This window comes from Pollicipes pollicipes, unplaced genomic scaffold, assembly GCF_011947565.3.
Source record: "Pollicipes pollicipes isolate AB1234 unplaced genomic scaffold, Ppol_2.1 Scaffold_4881;HRSCAF=5763_pilon_pilon_pilon, whole genome shotgun sequence".
In the NCBI taxonomy this organism is placed as follows: Eukaryota; Metazoa; Arthropoda; class Thecostraca; order Pollicipedomorpha; family Pollicipedidae; genus Pollicipes; species Pollicipes pollicipes.
The window spans coordinates 14,101,461-14,120,807 of record NW_023596576.1 but is presented as its reverse complement, the minus strand read 5'-3'; the positions used below and the strand labels follow the sequence as shown (position 1 = coordinate 14,120,807).

Genomic DNA, 19,347 nt, shown 5'->3' with positions numbered 1-19,347 from the left:
TTTGCGGTCTGCTGCAGGCGCATGCCGAACAGAAAGAGGACCCAGCGTAAACCTGATCATCACAACACGGGTCCAGTCCACTGGCTCCGCACGGCCCCAGACCTCGGGGAGGCCCTGGATACCCCGCTACACTGAGTGACAGGTCAGGCTTCGTGCCACGCCGAGGGATTGCTTTTCGCCTTCCGGTGGCGAACTCTGGAGCACACTTACGTAAGCCCAGACATTGATTAGAAAATAGTGACTCGGGCGTTCGAGTGAAGCTGAGCGGTTCAGATCTGTCCCACTGTACCCGAAGACAACATCAGTCATCCGCGGGTGGCCACGACCTCTGGGCGGCGCGGCGTGACCTCTCACTGGGGTGACCTTCCAGCCGGGATGGGCAGGCCGCAGCCGCCGCCGGGCTCGCCGCGGCCGGTGACCGCCATTCGTGACCTCCGACCCCTCACTGACAGCCGGTCCTGCCAGCAGCGGAGCTGGTACCAGACGTCAGGCGCGGCTGGCCGTGGCTGCAGCTGTGAGACGCACCCGAGGTGCAGATGCCGAGAGGTGCACCGAGATGCAGATGAGATGCATGCAGATGCGTCCGGCTGTGGAGTGCCGGCATTGCCCGGGTGGCTGCCAGCGGCAGCCTAGTGCGCCGCCAGCGTCATGACGCAGATCCAAGGTTGAATGGACGGGCTGTGGGCTCTTGCTTGCACGCCGTGTCTAGACCATTTCGGCATTTTATGGGAGGACCCGTGCGTAGCCAAGTTTCAGTCAGCGTTATGACAGGCTGAATTCCGAAATAGCTTACCTGGACCGCAGTACTTGTGCGGTTGGGACGTGGAGGCGTGGGAGTTGAAATGCAAGTTCGAATCAGAGCTAAGCATTTCAAGCCGTCTGTTTTAAGTGACACATCAAAGCATTACCTTGCCGATCTAGCTAGAGGAAATCGAGTTCAGCCAATCGCTTGATTTTTCTTCAAAGTCATGGCATCCATTGATTGCAAGGCACAAATATGATTTCGACGCTTGAATGAGTATGTTTTTTTATTCTTTCATCAAAGTTGTTGCGACCTGCGTATAAAGCCCAGCGATGTTATGCCAGACACAAGATGAAAGGAAATGGAGCCGATCAATGGTGCAAGCCAATACCAATGTCGGCCTTTCGTTACGGACGAAGTAGAGCCCGATGGTGCATGCTTACGTTTTCAACAACTCAATTCAACCATACGTCTGTAGTGTTTTGCCAGTCGTTTAGGATAGATCCTTCACTTTATTCCGTGCCTCCAAAAGTATCATTCGCATTACATTATTACTTTCGATACTGAGCCTGCCCAACTAGCGTCAAAGCCATCCTCCGCTGTCTGTTTCTGTCTCGCCCGCCGGAAACCCTGATATATTTGCCGCTCTTGCTCCCTCCGCTGTGTTTCCTTCTCTAACGCCGACCCGGCCCGGACGACACCGGGCCGGCGTCCAGATGTGCCCTGGTGGTGACCTGTCCCTGTCGAAGGGCGCGCCGCGCCAGTGCTACAGGGAAATCGATGGGGAGCGGTTGGCCACCCGTCCGGGCTGCTGCCCCCACTCCCATTCTGTCTTCGTATTGTGATGAAGACGGAGTGAGAATGGGGGCAGCAGCAGCAGCAGCCAGCGCAGCAGCAGCAGCTACGTTTTTCGTCTACGTGGTCTAGGTTTTTGTTATAGGTTAATGTTTCTTATTATATTTATTTGGAAGTAACATATCTCAAATAGTTATCAACATTTTATATCATTATACATCATATATCATACATCAACATATCAACAACAATGATAAACAAAAGTTAGTATTATCCCTCCGGCGTTTTGTACGAAACGGTCTCCGTTCTGATGGTTCACGCTTCAGCAAAAATATCGGAAGTTGCGGGGAGTCTTCATATTGCTCAACCACTCGTCGAATAAGAACGTTAGCTTACGTTGGGTTTGGTTAGACGGTTATGCCGTCTCGTTCCGGCACGCTCTGGAACTGTTCTCGCAGACTTGTTCTGGAACTGCTTTCTGGCGATTGATCTTTCTAGGCTTCAAAAACTGGACACGAAGGGTTGTTTGCAGAAGATATGCACATAACGCCGGTTAGAAGTGCGGGTGTTGAATGCTGAAATGCACTTGAAGTGGTGGGATGTCGTAAGTAAACTCGTATAAAAGAAGCACCTTGCTGATGGAGTGAGTGAGTGAGTCAATTAACGGATTTATCATTAGCGCAGTGACGTGACACTTCGACCAAAAGCTGCTTATCGGGAAGATTGCACAAGGGATATTCACGTGTTTTGACCAAAAAAGTTAAAAGAATATTACAATGGGGCAAAAATTCCAACAGCGTCTCTTCTAGTGGCAGTTAGGGTTAGGGCACGGGTTAGGGTATGTAGTTGGGATTGCAGTTCCCTTTGTATAGCAAGGGGAGTGGGGGTGGGGGGGCTTAAGGCAGAAAAATTGAACAATTTCCTCTCATTCGCGGCTCAAAATATCTGGTTATGCGGAAACTACGTAGGTAATAACACCGCTGAATTTGATCGTAGCCAATCTCTTACTTTGCGCATTCATGATTCGAAACAACAAAAGCAATACGATGGAGACAGCTCGTCCCAAGTTTGTTCTTCCTGCCGATGAACGAATTTGGACTCTAAAGCCTGAAGTACTACTGGCAAGAGGAAAATGCGACCTCCAAGGTGAGCTGGGATGGTTTTAGTCTAGTTATTTCAGCACTGAGTATTAAGTTTATTCTCACATGTTGGGAATGACTCGCAACAAGACTTCATAAAGATCAGCCTATTCGGGACATCGAGCAACGATAGCTGTTTACTGTAAAGGAGCTTATGAATTGACACCAGGAAAGTCTGTGTACAGCACCATTAGCACACAACCATGATGGCACACATCACACAATAAACGAAGAGTCGCATTTTGAAAACAAGTTTTTGCCGTTTTACGACTGCTAATCCAAACGCCAAAAGCATCTTACATTAACGTGCATACGTATGCTTCAAAAATGTTCTGCATTACTTAATAAGTGCTAACTGCTCCCAGTGGCCCCATAAGTATGCTGTAATGGCCGACAGAAAACATGGGCTTAATACCTGTCCTCGCCAGACATCTCCAATAATGTTCCTGATAATGTTCCTGACGGTGTGTCATCACACTCTTCGAGGAGATGACGCTCGCGACCTCGAGCAATGGCAGGCGGCGGCCCACCTGTCGGTGCTCAGCTGAACGCTGGCATTGATAATGAAACTGCATCGGGCAGGGCGGAAGCGTCTCCCGAAAGTCGCATTAGCTCCAGAACCGTAAAGCACAGCTAGATCTCACATTCAGATCTCAAAGTCCCACCAGCTATTTGAACGAAGGTTTGCAGGAGCACCGCAAGCTACCCGGTCTCCAGGCGGGATAACTACCCACGGTTCTTCCAGACGATCTATCTCCCAATGTCTGCGGCCCTTCTGCTAGCCTTAGCGCCTGCCGAGCCAAGGCATAAGTCGCGGCACCCGTCTTTGATATGAGCTCTCTTTAGAGCTACCTGAAATGCGAGACGACCTGTGCATGATCTGTCGTTATCAGCCAACGTGATAGCTTCGAAGCTGGCTGGATCACTGTGTTTGTAATAGCAGGCAGTGTTAATACGCAAGATAGCGCTCATGCTAGCAGCATTTGACACCCGGGATAGCATTTGCTCGCAGCGTGCGGGGAAGTTGTGAGGTCAGCGCACAGTTCAGATTTTCAGATACAGTCCGGAAATATTATAGCAGGCATACAATGTGACAAAATACTCCGTACTCTATGCATTGTGAGTACAAAAAGCATCTGAAACCCTGCTTTGCGAGCAAATTTTCTGTGATTTGCGGCAGTATTATTGGATGGCGAAGGTGGAAGACAGGCACGCTCAACATCATCGGTGGTACGATTCGCTAATTGAAGAAACACTAATTGTAACTACCCATACTAACTAACGTGAATGCACATCAAATGGTCACATCAAAGCTGTCCTGCAATGTAAACTGAACGCTAGGAATGAGTTTGCGGACGGTTCTGTGAAACAAGCAAAGGCATGTGTATTTACCTTCTGCGCCATACTAATTTCCATCGCATAGCATGCTAACGAACCGTGTAATCCAACTTAGTGTGGGTAATGATGCTCATTGGAGTACTTGCATGTTGCTGCACAATAAGAGACAAAACGACCGGGTGGCCCCCGGTAATGCTCATGACAGGGATTAAATAACCCAATAGCACTGCAAGATAAGGTGACCCCTGATTCTCAGTTGATCCGTGTTTGCTTTGAGTTCGTCTCGGGTTCTTGGCTTGGAAGACACGGGTATATTTCTTTAAGTATACCAAACTCAGTTTTAGGTTGGTTACACCATATTTTGTCGCAGTCAATGTGCGCAATTGGGTAACACAAGGACTATGAGGCGACATGGGCGTGTTTGTAACCTAATATTTGTTCTTGTTGTCCTCCAGTGTGGCGCGTCTATGGGACCTAGCAAATGTTCTCTCATGCATTTGTCCTCTATTCTTCATTATCCATGCAAGTGTTTTCTCCGTGCTTGCATGTGGTACAATTTAGTAAGGCCACTGGAATGCAGAATTCAATCGCTCAAATGCGTTCAAGGACGCCCAAAAATGCCGAGCATCCGTTCAACGCTAAGTGATGCGATGCTCTTCTGATGGATGTAATGATGCGAGCTCTTTATGTCCGAAGGCAAGGAGGAGAAAGCCATTCGAGGTGCCATCAAGGACGCCATCTCAACGTACAGAAAAGAGACCGTGTCCCTCGGAGAGAACAACATGGAGGAGAGAAAGCAACTGGTGCAGCTTCTCGCCAAATCATCAGAAGAGGCCGAAGAGATCCTCATCCGCCGCTGCACCTACGACCCGGCCAAAGTGCACAAGTACCGCGGCAAGGACGCCCAGGTAGACACGCTCTGTTTGTGGACAAGGGCAGGCGGATGTTTGCGAACAATCGCTGGTCAGATCTGCGATCACCTCTACCATTACGACACTTGACATGATGAACAAACAGCTGTTCTCGTGTTTGCTCTGTTGCAAGATTCCCGGCGACCATGCGGTCCATTTGCCTTGAGATCCTATATGGTGACTTGTCCCCATATTTCTAATCGGATTGGCATACTACATATATTTTCATAATATTTTCTGCGTTTGCCATGCACCAGAAACATCAGATATCCCCGGTCTCCGGCTATGCTGGTCCCAAGACTATCTTGGGTGTCGTACATTCCAGCAGACTGACCGTTTAAAGGAAATGTTCCATATTTGAAGATGGTGAGGCATGCATTTGCTATGCTGAAACAAGCTCACTTTGAACTATTGGTACACTTTTGAGTGAAAAATACTGCTCTAGACAGCACCATTTCTCTGTTAATAAACATGCCCTTGTTGCGTCATTGTTTTATTACGTCATCGCACCTTACACAACATTCAGTGGCAGTCAATTGACGGCCTTTAAATCTGGAAATTGTGCTCACGAACGTCAAATAAGAACGGCTCGACCATTATGTTTTCATCGGCCTTGATCACCGCATGGCAATGAGCTGACAGGGTTTGAATGACCTTATTATGGCGTCATGGATGCGAAGGTGACTTTGGAATGCTCTCCCCGAAATGCTCCTCCCCCCATTTTCGCGGGCGTATGGCTCAGAAACTAGGGCAGTTTAGGTCTTACGAAGGCAGGGCTGTACACTGCACCGAATGGTCTTCAAGATGGCTATGTCAGTTCAATATCCCATATAGCTATGTGGAGCACTACCTTTAACACACTCAAGTGCTGGACCTTAAACGGATTTACGGGTACTGGCCTCTCGGTGGTCTGATGCAGCCTGCGTGCTTCTTTGTGTTGCACATTAGTGTTCTGCCTTGTACCTTAGCCTTGTGCCTCCTGTGTCGTTTTGGGCTCCTTGGTCACGATTGGGTCGTTTGACAACATCGGAAACTTTGACACCAAGAGTGTCCCTGTGTTTCTTGCACCTTGAGACTGTCCCGAGACCCTAGGCCGACTCAATCGTCCGCAGCACCGAGGGGGGAGCTCGAAGCTTTGCAAGGGGCCCTGGAAGCGCTGGCAAGGTACTGCGGCCATGCTGACATTCTGATGGCATAACTTCACAAGCTGATAGCTGCTGCACTTTCTGGAACCACTCGAGGATTTTGAGCCGGTTGATCACTCCGATGGTCGACTGTTCCGATTCATATGCTTTGAACGTCTTGGGCGTAATCCATCAACATTCCAGTCGTACTTTAACACGCGCCCGGGTGGGGGTCAAATGACACTCCCCGAAGCTTGTTCCAGAATGGTTTCCGAACGGCGCGGCGTAGCCCTGCCAAATTTTGCATAGCTGTAGAAAATTGAATTGTGGATCGTTTGACGTAATAAATTTATATGTTTCTTGTAAGATCGCTGACCTATGGCAGGTCAAAGTCAGGCCATGGTTTCACCGAAGGCAATTTCTAGGGAATTGCCCAATCTGCTACAATAACGGAGTGTTTGACGAAGCCATAGATCTCTGAGATGCTTTCTTAGGCAACACAAGTACGGAATGAGCAAATGACGTTGACCTTAGGTGAAGTATAAAGGTCAGAACAAGGTCACAACCAACCTGATTCATTACTCTAGGGCTTGCTGCATGGGATAGTTCTGATGCTCTTTCCAATTTATTGACAGCAGGAACCGCATTATAATCTTCCACTGACTTCTTAGAGGTCAGAAATGGTCATTGACCTAAGATGACCCGGGTCGACATTTTGTTTTATGAACATACTGTCTAGCGTAATCTTTGGCGCTTATTCAAATTCAAAACTCAGAGCGGTCTTGTATGATTTTGGTCACCATGGCCTTCAAAAGGTCAAAAGCGTCACCGACCTCAAATGGGCTTTTAACCTTTTGCTTAGAAACAGTTTCCTAGGTTCTGGGGTCACTTTGGTGACCAACCTAGAATTTGACCTTATTTGACCTTGCTTGATCTGAAGATCATGACCTAGGAAGCTCAAACTTTGACTTAAGTGAGTTCGTGTACAGGTTAACACACCCTTATAAATTTGGTGTCTCTAGCTTTCTTAGTTCCCGAGATCTCAGTGGGTCAAATTGACCCCCACCCGAGCGAAGGGTATCTAGCCGGCCGCCCGGGCGCGTGTTAAATTACAAAATTCTTTGTGTCACCTTCACCCGGCCCCTTCGGTGGCGCTGCGCGCGGTGCAGCTGCTTGTAACAGCTTCGCCATGGCTTTATCAACGTTCTCTGAAGGGGCTGTAGCATTAACCGCGGTTGTTTTTATTATCTGTTTAAGGATATCTCTGAAAACATCGACGAAGAAATTGCGTTCCTTAAGAACGTCCTGAACGAGCTGTCCAACAAGCGCAAGCAGCGGACGCAAACACTGCTGGACCAACAGGTAATCGATCCCTCGCCAATGTACTATTGGGCGGCGGCCTACGTCGATCCTCCTCGCCTTCCCGCTTCCCCTGAACCGCCTGCCGGCTTAGGCGGCAGCCCTACGTTGATCCTCCCCGCCCCTCCCGCTTCCCCTGAACAGCCTGCCGGCTTGAGCGGCAGCCTACGTTGATCCTCCCCGTCCCTCCCGCTTCCCCTGAACCGCCTGCCGGCTTGAGCGGCAGCCTACGTTGATCCTCCCCGCCCTTCCTGCTTACCCTGAACCGCCTGCCGGCTGCGCGCCTGTCCTTTGGCTGCCCCCCCCCCCCCCCCGTACCCGAGCTTTGACCCCGGCCGACCACGCCTGACCCCGAGATCTGGCCTCCGGCCGACCGCGCCCGACCTTGACCGCGTGTCGCGACGCCGTGAGGCGGCCGCCCCCGCGCGGACCCGATCGGCCGACTAATCGCACGCCACCGCCTGGCCAATCGCGAAGCATCGACCTGCGTCGCCGGCGACGGCACGCCATCGGACCCGGCCGGCCGCCGTCGAGCGCGTCGGCCGGCCGTCGGCGAGCGGCGCCAATATTTGACGAGCGGCGCGGCTGACCGATCGGAAGTCAACGCGACGCCCCCGGCTGTAACCCCACACCGGGGGGCGGGGGAGGCTGGCTGGGATGGTGCGATGGCGCGATGGTGCGGCCCTGTCGTGCGACGACAGTGTAGTGGGGGGAGTGTGCGGGGGGGGGGGCGTGCCCCAAGCCCCCCGCCTGCGCCTCTGCCAGAAATTAGGAGACACTTCATTACCCCCAGATCTCTCTCGTAGTTTTTGTAGCTACACATCTACTTTTCTACACATTTATTTCTAATCAATGTGATTTCTCTAGTTTAATCAGTTTTCGTAGTGGGGAATGCTACGGTCATAAACAGAGCTGATTAGTAACTGAGGTCTGCCAACAAGCTGGTTCAACAAGCGACAGGCCATTTGTGTGTAATGTCCTACAGACATTGGAGCGTTCCGAGGCGGTACAAGATACACGGATGTGTTTCAACAATAGCAGTACCAATATATAAACAGAAGGAGTGTTGGCTAATGTTTACACCAGTAGGTCGCCCAAGGTGGAGGACGCGCACGTGGTCTCGAGTTGCGGGCGACCGAACACTGCAGTGCCTGACCTGGTCCTGGTCCGCTGACCTGGCTGACCTGGTCCTGACCTGGCTGACCTGGTCCGGCGGCCGGGCGCCAGCGTTTTTTGGCGTCCATGCAGGTGAACCACGAGATGAGGGATGACCAGTTCCCCGATGAGGAGCAGCGCTGTCGTACTCTGGAGTGCCAACTGGAAAAGATCAACCAGAAGATGGCCGTTACGACTAACGTCACGGACAAGTACCACGATTTCGTTGACAAGCTCAATCGGGTACGTATGACCCACATAGGGGAAGCTATTTTGCAATAAGTGATTGCGAGTGTCATATCAAGGACTCAGACCTGTTGCAACCATCGTATTCTGTGAGCACGATGCGTACTGTTGTACCGACATAAGTCACGAGAGTAGAATGTCCGATGCCTCATTTTACGTGTTCTCTTTTCTCCCCTACCAGACTGTATCGTGCAGTGTGCAAGATAATGCTTTAAGTAGTAGAGCAAATATTGCATTAACCACGAAGAAGCATGCAAATATGTGACATTGAAACTGTTGCCTGTGTCTTTTTACCTAATTACGCCCCGTCAAACTCCATATGCGTCTCTGAAGGATTATCGGTGTAATGCAAATTTTGTCAGTAGTCGGAACAGAGAAAAGCCCTAACTACATTGCTCGACACAAACAACATGTGAATTACCTTGCAATAGCCTTGGCTGCAGTATCTCAACCAAGCTAAATTTGGTCGGCTAGCTCAGATTTTCCACAATCGGAGGATCCCGAGCCCAAATATTTGCACGCGCTTGAAGGCCGCGCCTTTGGCCCACGCGATTTACGGCCGCAGAAGCACGTAGTCTACAATGGGCCATGCTGCCACCCGGTATTGGACCAGCGGCGTCCTCCGTGTGACCTGTGCTCTTAATTACGTCAATTGTGCAGGGGTGCGAATGGCGGCACACGGCGTGCGTCACGCGCTACCGATCGATCTAAAACCTTATTTATACATCATAATATTTGTCTTATTGACTGGAACACAACTCAGAAGCTTACGGAACATGCAATCCTGTTCGCATTCTGCAATAAATAAACTGAAGGAAGCGGGACGTTAAATGACTGCACGAAACAAACCACCGGAGTTATAATTTTACGACGGTCCAGTGGTTCTTTCCCAACAGTTAGAGCTCAGAGGCTTTGCCATGTTTTTTCTAGGGTCTGCAGATATATTGAGGACCACGTGAACGCGGAGTCGTAGATCGAAGTTGAGTCAAAACTTTGCATTAACTGGGCGAACCCCTGCTCCCCTGGGAATAACCAACCTCCAGTCAGGTTCAATTCCTCAGAAAATTATGTGAGATAGTTTTGATCATGCGCGCTCACAAAACCCTAGAAATAAAATTATGAACCTCAAAATCCCGCGTCGAGTTTCCCTGAGCCGCGAGGTGTCAATCGCGCAGCTAATACTTGGCTGGTCAACGGGCGGGCGAAAATAGTGATAGTCATTTGAAAGTTTTCGGTATCAATTCGCACGTTTAGGATGCGAGCCTGCCGTATATTTTGCCTGTACAATTTTACTATTACGAACAGATAAGCTTTTACAGCACCGCGGTGTGGTACCAGGCATCTGGTGATGGAAACTGGAAGATTTAAGATAGATTCGCCATTCTTCGTGTTCCCCTAATTGTTCATGTATTCAGCGGCCAGCCTCAAAATCATGAAGTAAAATACACGTCTTGGCTAATCTGTGGATGGTACGACTAGATTTTGAGCGCCTTTCGGAAGCAATCTTTAAATACGGCTGCTTCCGCTCGCGCGCCACCCGTCGCCTGGTGTTATTTGCAGCGGTCAACGCCTTCCGATTTTATGGAAACCGTAACCTCCGGCATGGTGCTCTCCAAGATTGCGAGAGCCAGGCGGAAACTTTTTAGGCAATTTGTTTCACTAGTCTTTTCTCCAGAAGGATGAACGTTCTCAGGCAAACATGGGTTGAAGTTTTTTCATTTTTTAGCGCATTTCAATCCACTCTACTGAGCACTTATGAGACCCCTTACCTTTTCAAGGAAAGCACCCCGTGGATAGAACACTAAGGAGCATATTATCGTCCCCGGCCAAGGGCTGAGCGGCCATTCCGTCCGAGAGCGGTGCCTACCGGCTGCCGTTCCCGTGACGCAGGGGCAGGGGCGGACACATAGGCATGTATTGGTCCCCTGTCTGATGCGGGGGGGGGGCCTCTGATCCGGATTTTGTCCCCGTTTCGACGCAGGGGTCCACACTGAAGCTACAAGATCCATCATCGCGGCAGGTTATCCAATGATCGACACAGATAATGCTGTTCGGTTTAACGGGCACTTCAGCACTGTTGGCCCTGCCAGGACCCTGCCTGATACGGATCCCTTTCGCTGTCTCGTTGTGGAATCGCGGCATAATACTTTCATATCTACTTTCATTGTCAGAGGGCACCGACCAGCGCAAGTGGCTCCCTGGCATTTTGGATCCCGTTCTTCTCCCTATTCAGCAAATTTTCCCCTCGCCAACTCCGGCCGCTTACCGATGCATGGCCCACTGTTCGGCATTGTGGGCCTTGGCCTACACAGAGGCCTCATTGTTGCAGGGCTCTGAACTATGCAAATAGCGGGCCCGGCCTCGTCTCTGCTTGGGAAATGGGCCCCCAGTGCCCAGGCCGACACATCCAAATGTTGCAGGGTGGTGTTCTATGGCCGAAATAGAGACGTTCATCGTCCCAGAGGATCTCAGTTGGTACAAGGAGCTCTCTGACGGAACTTTTAGATCACGACCCTCTGGGCGGCCGTGTCCTTCATGTCTTAATGTGACCTACAACCCGTCCTTAGTGTATTTTAGCCTTCCGATAGAGCCCTTTATTGTCGGTCTCGAGCCTCGGGGCTCTCAAACGCTGTCCCTAGCCGACTTGGAGCCCCGTGCCAACACAGGACAACCCTTGTTAGACTATGTGGACCCTTAGCCGACACAGGGCCCTTATTGACTCAGGGGCCTCGGCTAATGTAAATCGCGCGCCCCAGCCCTGTCCCCGCTTGGGAAATGGACCCTCAGGCCCAGACAGACACAGAGCCGACTGTTTGGCACTGGTGTTGCTTGACTAAAATAGAAACCCTCATCAAGTCAAAGGTGCCAATCGTCGTGAAGAGCCCTCTGTCTGCATTTGTCTGCATAGTCTTTCTGCGGACCGGGCCCTAATACGACCTCCAACCAGCCGTTCGGGCTCTTCGGCTCCTCAAAGCGGCACCTAAGGGGGGGGGGGGGGCACGTGTCCCCTGTGCCCCTGCCTGCGCCATTGACTCCAGTGCGGCCTTCGGCGCTAGAGGGCCATAGTAGGTCTTAGGTGGTTTATTGATCGCGTCCTTCATCGCCTGGCTACAATTGTTTTATCACTGACATGTTGACCGGCGCATAGCACGCCACTGTTTCAACAGTCGGTATGAAAGCAGTGTGTTTTTTCCGCTCTACAATGGCATGCGGCAATTTCTGCGATTGCAAATGATGTGCCTCAATCTACGTCATTCCATGTAATGTTGGCAAACACGTAGTTAAATAGGCATTAAATTATTGAAATGCATGCGTTTTAAAATGCGCTTCCTTTTCCCTTTCGATAAACACGCAAAAGGGCGGTGTACACATTATAGTTTTGGAGTGAAGTTAGTGCAGGGGCAAATATTTTGAATAGTCATTAACAGCGCAAGTGGGATGTCCTTCATTCGTAAACGCCACTCGCGGAGCCGTGTCAACACTTCACGTGGAAGTCGACTTGCCCTACTGCCCCCCCCCCCCCCCTTCCGCCCACTGCTTCTGATCCCTCGGATGCATTGTAAAGCCACTGCAAAACCACTTAGATTGGAGTGATGAAATGTTGCGAAGGCTTTCTTGCTTACAGATCTTGTCAAAATTCGGTCACGCTACATCACTGGGAGGCGACCCCAGGGCTCTTTTATTAAAGACATGTGGGAGCTAATGACGGCCTTTTCAGGCACACGCATTGTCAAATGCCCTGTGGCTCCTGAATGATGAGATTTCATTAAATCAAAACTTGATGCTGCGGTTGACACCACGCGTAGCCATCTACCCATATCTGAATACAAATTTTCGAATCGTCAGGGGCGGATATAGGGACAGGCCAGGAACGTTACTCAGTGATGAAGTAGGGTATGTTTGGTGCTGAGTTCGGTGTATGTTAGCCCATATCGTAACTGTGTGCATGCTCCAATCTACTGTGCTGCTGAGATCAGTGTATGTTTGCCCATATCATAACCTTTTTTGCCTGCCCCGACATGTCACGCTGCTCAGATCGGTATATGTTGGCCCATATCATAGGTGTTTGCATGCTCCGATCTATTACGCTGCTGAGATTGGTGTGTTTTGGCCCACATCATAGCTGTTTGCATGCTCCGATCTATTACGCTGCTGAGATTGGTGTGTTTTGGCCCACATCATAACTGTTTGCATGCTCCGATTCACAACGCGGCTCGGATCGGCGTATGTCGGCGCACACCGTGACTGCCTGCTCCCGATCTCCCAAGCAATGGACACAAAATGTGCGAATGTAAACACGAGATAAATACTGAAGGTAGCAGAGGTTGACCACAGGAAAATTTCAAGAAGATGACTCGAAATTCAGCCTGACCAATTTGGAAAAGCTTGCTTGTTGATAGCTAGCTGTCCATGGTATTAAGAAGCAGTGTGTACACTTCAGTGGTTCTTATTGAAGCAAAGCTCAGCTCTCCCCAAGGGTAAAGCAGAGTCAGGAAATATGGGGAAACCGTGGGATTTGTGAGCTGTAGGTAGCCGAGCACAGTACCGAAAGTGTTTTCCAAGAAAGTTAAACATCTTGCACCCGGAATTGGTCTGGGATACTGCTCGGGGTGGGTGCAAATTTGTCACGTGGGGTAAATGGTCAAAGATTTCTGTGCATCCTAAATAGTCTATCGAGTTAAAATGTTGCATACCCCTCTCCCCATTCTCAACATCCCACATCCACGGATGATTAAGAAATATCTCGCAAGCTTGTCTTTCTGCCCATTTTGGTCTCCAATCCAAACACGACAAAAAGTCACAGGATCTGGATATTTGTTCACGACGGCAAGAACCATTTAGCGGTCCCAGGATGCTTATGGCGCAAAAACACCTCATGTCCATGCAACAGTTTTCCCCCCAACACCACCATCCAACACGTCACGTGCATCATTAAATCATGTGATGGAAATTTGATCACTAGCTTGTTATGTTAAAATCGTACCCTTCAAACCTTCAGTGCTAAAGATTTCCACATGGGAAGATCTTGAAGCAAGCATGAAATATAATAAAAGAAGATCACTTGTAACTAAAGGTATATTTTAAGTGTAAAACTGCTCCGAACAACACAATTTCTCTGTTTAGTAAATATGTTGTTCAAGACATCATGGTTTCTTAGCGTCATCGTGATCTGCACAAAATTTATTGAGTTCATTTGCGGCCGTTTTACCTGGGAGTCGTGTTCCCAAACGTCAGATATGAGCGGCTCGAAAACTGCATTTTTCTTGGCTTTGATCACCGCGTGCCTAATGAAATAGCGTGGTTTGAATAACGCATTATGGCATCATGGATGTTGGATAACCTAGCAATAGCCTCTATGAAATAGTCTGCACATTTTTGCAGGCTTGTAGCTCAGAAATTAGAGAGGTATAAGTCTTAGGAAGGTTATGGCTTTAAACTGCGCGGAATGATCTTCAAGGTGGCTATTTCATTTCAAATTCCCATGCAAATGTGGAGTACTCCCTTTAAACGGGTCGCCAGTTCACACCGAAGAACGTTTGCAGCACAGCTGCTCATCGGCGCACTTGGCCTACTGGTCCATAGGATTTACGCGTCAAAGGCCTGCTCGATGGACCTGGCACCAAGAGAAAGAATGTTTCATTATCTTGCGCCAATCTATCGACCGTTTTTATATTAGAAAAGCCAGACTCTCCAGGCGTACCGGGTCAAAGTTTGCACGTACAGTTCTCTGTGAATTTTCAGAGTTTGGAGTTGGTCTCGGTAGCTCAATCGGTGAAGTTTTGGATCCATACATGAAATGCTCTTCGTTCGGGGCCGGGGCGTTCCAGAGCTTTTCCACAAGCTCACTATAGAAGATGCTGGTTTGTTTGCTGGCAGGTAATATATACTATCAGTAATACCGTGCAGAATTTGCTGATAGTCGCTTGCAAACATTCTAGGCATGACAGTCTAGAGACAAATAAGTATAAGTAATATAAAAATATAAATAGTATATATATATATATATATATAAAAGGCTCTCTAAAAAATATTCGCTGCGGCAGCACCTGCGATAGACTACCTTCAGTTACGGGCCAAGTGTTTAGTCTAAGCTGAAGTTCTACCTTATATTGCACATGCAGTGTTTTCCTATTACTATAGTGCGAGGAGTACGCCGGACTTCGTTGAAAGCGGCGTACATAACTCTGAAAACTAACATTGCAGCACATTCCAGTGGTCTGTTAGCGGCGAGAAATCTTAAACAAAATACTTTAAGGCCACAGGTGCTGTCGCACTTTTACTCATCTAATATGAGCAGGTGACTTAAACAGCCCATCAGCCATTTACAGCATTCAATGTTTGAGGAACATATTCGTGCACATCAGCAACTCTAAGAGACAACGTAGCTCCAGCGAACAGGTTATACGGAATATAACTTTTAGATTAAATGCCATGCACCTGCGACTGTTTGCTGTTGGCCGACGGAAAGATTACCTTTTTTAGCATTTCAGTATTTTCCCTTAAGCGTGTTATCATTTAAGTTTATCCCAAACCGAGGTACTCGATTCCTGGCGGCGATTTAGTCTTAAAATAGGTTGTGCTGGAAAATTAACTGCATTCTGGCTCTAGACATGGCAGGAATGAGCGTTGCGAGCCACATGAAACACAATTGCGCCTTGGCTTTGCTCGGCAGGGCAATAAAGTAATCCATGTTGGACGTCTTTCTTGGCTGGGTCTTTCTTTTTCAGTTTTGACTGTTCCCAGTGAAAAGCTTGGTTTTTAATTGCCTTAATTTCAAACCTTATAATCTTACCGGAACATTTCGTAGTTTCATGCTGTAGTCTCCTATCCATAAAACATGTTGAAATATATTTTTCGTAGCTGGCCTGAATTCGCAGGTGCTGAGCCGTACCCATGCAAGGTTCCATGCCACTTCGCATCGTCCTATTACCAGGACCTAAAACAAAGAGACCAAACTTCGGAAATAACCGCAATTTTTGACCTGTATATATTCGTATGAGCAGCTTTACACTTCGGGGTGGGGCCGCGGACAGCTGCCGTTCCCACCCCCCACCCCCGGCCCAAACAGTTCAGTAACCACTTTTTATTTTTCAGGAAAAGGTGGTTTACGAAGCCAGGCTGAACAAGCTTCAGAAATGCATCGAACAAGATATGCGCGACCTCGAAACATGTCACGACATCATGATGAAGGGCCACATCCTGGGACATGACGCAGCTGTCAAGCTTGACGACCGGGAAACAGTTAAGCGCCAATCGCCGCGCAGCAAAGCGTCCTCTGACCGTTGTCCCTTATTGTCCTTATTGTCCCTCGTCCCTTGAAATTCGGAACGGAGCCCCAGAAATTCTGTCGAGCAGGTCCTACCGCCTGAGTACTTTGCATCGCACCTGCAGTATCTGGAAGGCATCTGGTGGGGAGTTTCATGAAACAAAACCACAACTCCCGGCATCTCTGGTCGGTCCCTGTAAGCATACCAGCCAGAGACAGGTCTAGATCAATTGGTTTTGGTGGGTCTGTGAGGGCAGTTATGAGTCCGTAGTGCGCGGCACTTCAGTCAAGGTGCAAAATGTTTGCCTTGCAGTGCTGACTACCGCAAACTTTTTCACGGATGTATGTTCTTTATGGTAAGGAAAGTCAAACTAGCTTGGTTGCTATCTGTACGACATTCAGCATTTCTTAGAATTCGACATGGAGGCCGCCGCCATCTTAAATGGTCACCAATCTTCTTATTTTGAGCTGGATGACATAGATGGTGGTGCGATATCCCCTTATGAGGGTTATCATAGGTGGTGACTCCATCTCTGGACTTCTTTTTTGACTATCAGGTATGATTCAACGGTTAGTCAAAGGTCAAATATCAAACTCAGAGGTCAATCGAGGACCTTCGGAGGAATTGAAGACCTTTGACGTACAGTGTCACGACGTCTTAAGTGCCCTTGACTGTAGCACCTCCAGCCTGCACCCATCTCATTCCTCAAATGCTTTTCGTGGTCAGCATGACTATGTACATCTTGCCCCCCCCCCCCTTCGTTTCCTGCGATGTTCACCTGTATGCTGGTGCAGTGTCTATAGCATGCGATTTCTCGATTTCTCCCTTAGACTTGGAGTATTTTGTGCGCCAAAGCCCCGCACTGTGGCCGTTGCAGCTGCAGCGTGCAATGCAGCATGTCTTGCGTTCATTGATGCAGCTACAGGTCACCACACTGAGGGGCGCTTCGGCAGTAACTGCTGCTTTTGAGACAGCAAATATGATGGTGGAGATTTCGATGTTCCAACCGAAGTTGGCACTACCTCAAGCTTCTCTTCTCCGGGGGCGGGGGCTCACGGGAAGCCTCTTCGGGGGCCAGGAGTGTAGTGGGCCAGTCGAGTTTCCAAGCTTCCTCCAGTCGAGTCAGTTGAGTTTCCAGGCGGCATCTGGGACGGCCTTCTGCGGTTCCAGATGCCGCCCAGACGACGTGGTGCAGTAGCTGACCGAGGTCGTGGTGCAGTAGCTGACCGAGGTCGTGGTGCAGTAGCTGACCGAGGTCAGCCAACATCTGACCTGCTGGCACAGCGATCTTGCTGTCCAAGTGTCACCAGGCGTGCGTGCCCGTCAGTGGCTCCTCCCTGGCACGCTGGAAAAGTTGTTTAATCTGTCTCACATGTCAGTTTGTTTAGCGGGCATAATTGTGGTGACCTGGTACAAAGAAGTACGGCAACATTACCTCGAGACAGTGCTCCTAAAGAAGGACTTTGTTTCGCTCTCCGCGCGGGAGCATGAGCATCAGCAGTGTAGACTTGAAGAGGCATTCCACTCACATGCTTCTGGTCAGATGCTCTTTGGCTGTCTCCAGATAGCCCCTCAGCTCCTGGCGCGCACGCTCCTGATGCACGGGCATATTCACACGGACATGATGCACACTTTAATGAGCGTACCGAACTGTGTAGGGATAATGGTGAGGGGATCTATCGTGAGCGTAACCATGAGCTCAGCGCTTGGTGGCGGCATTGCCAGCAGGACAAATGGCAGGACCTGGAACAACCCCCTAAGGGCATAGCGCCTCATTATCGCCGTGCTGCTGTATGTATTCTGCTTAATGGCGACAGGTCACACCACGAGCTGAGCGCCTAGCTGGAGTCGGGCCGAAAGCATTCGATCGGGGGGATGTGGGCAGGCGGCTTGGCGGAGGAGTGGTGCGCGGGAACATTACAGAAGCGATTGTAACGAGGGGCATGACACTGAGCGTCAGCAGTATGCAGATCAATCACCTCGCTGGTCATAGCCGCTGTCACTCAAGCCCCAGAAGTTCTCTAAAGGTTGCTTGAACGTGATTTTACTATGCTTATTTACGGTTTTGCACTGTTTGACCTGTGCCCAGCTGCGTGATTCTGGCTATATTTTGGCTGAGACTATTTCCTAGACCGCAGGCGGTTTCGATTCAAATCGAACTCACCATGAGAGGACGCAGGTCATGTCCTTCCGATTTAAATCCAGGGCACCTCTGCGCCTTCCGCGCAGTCGCGAGACTGCTAACTGGCTGCGCTCCACTAGTGAAGGCAAGCGAAGGTTTAATCCTCCCCCCCCCCCCGGCCTGTGCCCTTCTGGACGAGCAACTGATCAATGGCCCTTAAGGGCATTCGTAAGCGCTATGAAATACATGGCTTCTGGGCAGGGCAGGTATATTGTGATAGCCTGTTCTGTTTCGTTTCCATTTGATTTCCATTTATTCTGACCTTTTGTCACCTCACATTTTTGCCTTTGATCTTTATTCAGTGAACTTCTTGCTTTTGTGGCATTTATTCATATATTTACCACTTTCAACTTGATGCCTATTTATCTTTTTGCCTTTGACTTTTATTCTTTCGACTTTTTGCGTTTTACTGTTATCCCGTTTAACTTTTTGTCATTTGACTTCCTGCCATCTTGCCATCTGGCTTTTAGTCCTTTGCATTTTTTGTTTGTTGACTTCTTGCAATGGAATTGTATCCGGTTGAACTCGTGCCGTTTGAGTTCTTGCCATTTTACCTCTTGCCATTTGCCTTTTGGTTGTATGACTTTCATGTTTTGACTTTTTGCCCTGGAATCATACCACAAGTCTTAAATACTATATATGTCATGACCCCGCACGTGCCACATCGAGACTTGTGACAAGCAGCGACCAGCAAGGATATGCGAGGCTTTCAGGAGCTTGTCTGCGGTGCCTACCCTACTAGCGTGCACTGGTGGAGTTCGTGGTCGTTACTAGTATGTTGGTACTGGTAAGTAGGTGGCGTGGCTTGTATGGCATTAAGCACAAAGTGCTAGCATATCAAGTCTTTAGTACTGTTTGCACTAACTGCTGTAATGATGTGGCTCTGCCTTTGCTTAAGTCCCCTGAACTAGCCATCTTTAATGTTATTTAGTCCCGGTCAAGTTTCTTATCCAATCATTTTCATGCTGTCATCGTAAAAATACTCGGCATCAAAACAAGGCAAGACCGTCCGCCCAGTCTTTTTATCATGCCTGTTCCACAGACATATGTTGCCGAGAAAAAGGAGCGCGAGAATGACATCAAAAGCA

The 19,347-nt window shown here is 49.2% G+C and overlaps 1 protein-coding gene across 1 annotated transcript in view; it reads left to right on the top strand.

The window, feature by feature from the left end:
- Nucleotides 1-2,544: 2,544 nt before the first annotated feature.
- Nucleotides 2,545-19,347, top strand: part of LOC119100017 (uncharacterized) — a 33,047-nt gene continuing 16,244 nt past the window's right edge. The window contains exons 1-6 of the mRNA XM_037223134.1: nucleotides 2,545-2,683; nucleotides 4,711-4,922; nucleotides 7,307-7,411; nucleotides 8,636-8,806; nucleotides 15,905-16,051; nucleotides 19,302-19,344. Of these exons, the coding sequence (XP_037079029.1) occupies nucleotides 2,557-2,683; nucleotides 4,711-4,922; nucleotides 7,307-7,411; nucleotides 8,636-8,806; nucleotides 15,905-16,051; nucleotides 19,302-19,344 (805 nt within the window). The 5' untranslated portion in view covers nucleotides 2,545-2,556. The remainder of the gene's footprint in view (nucleotides 2,684-4,710; nucleotides 4,923-7,306; nucleotides 7,412-8,635; nucleotides 8,807-15,904; nucleotides 16,052-19,301; nucleotides 19,345-19,347) is intronic.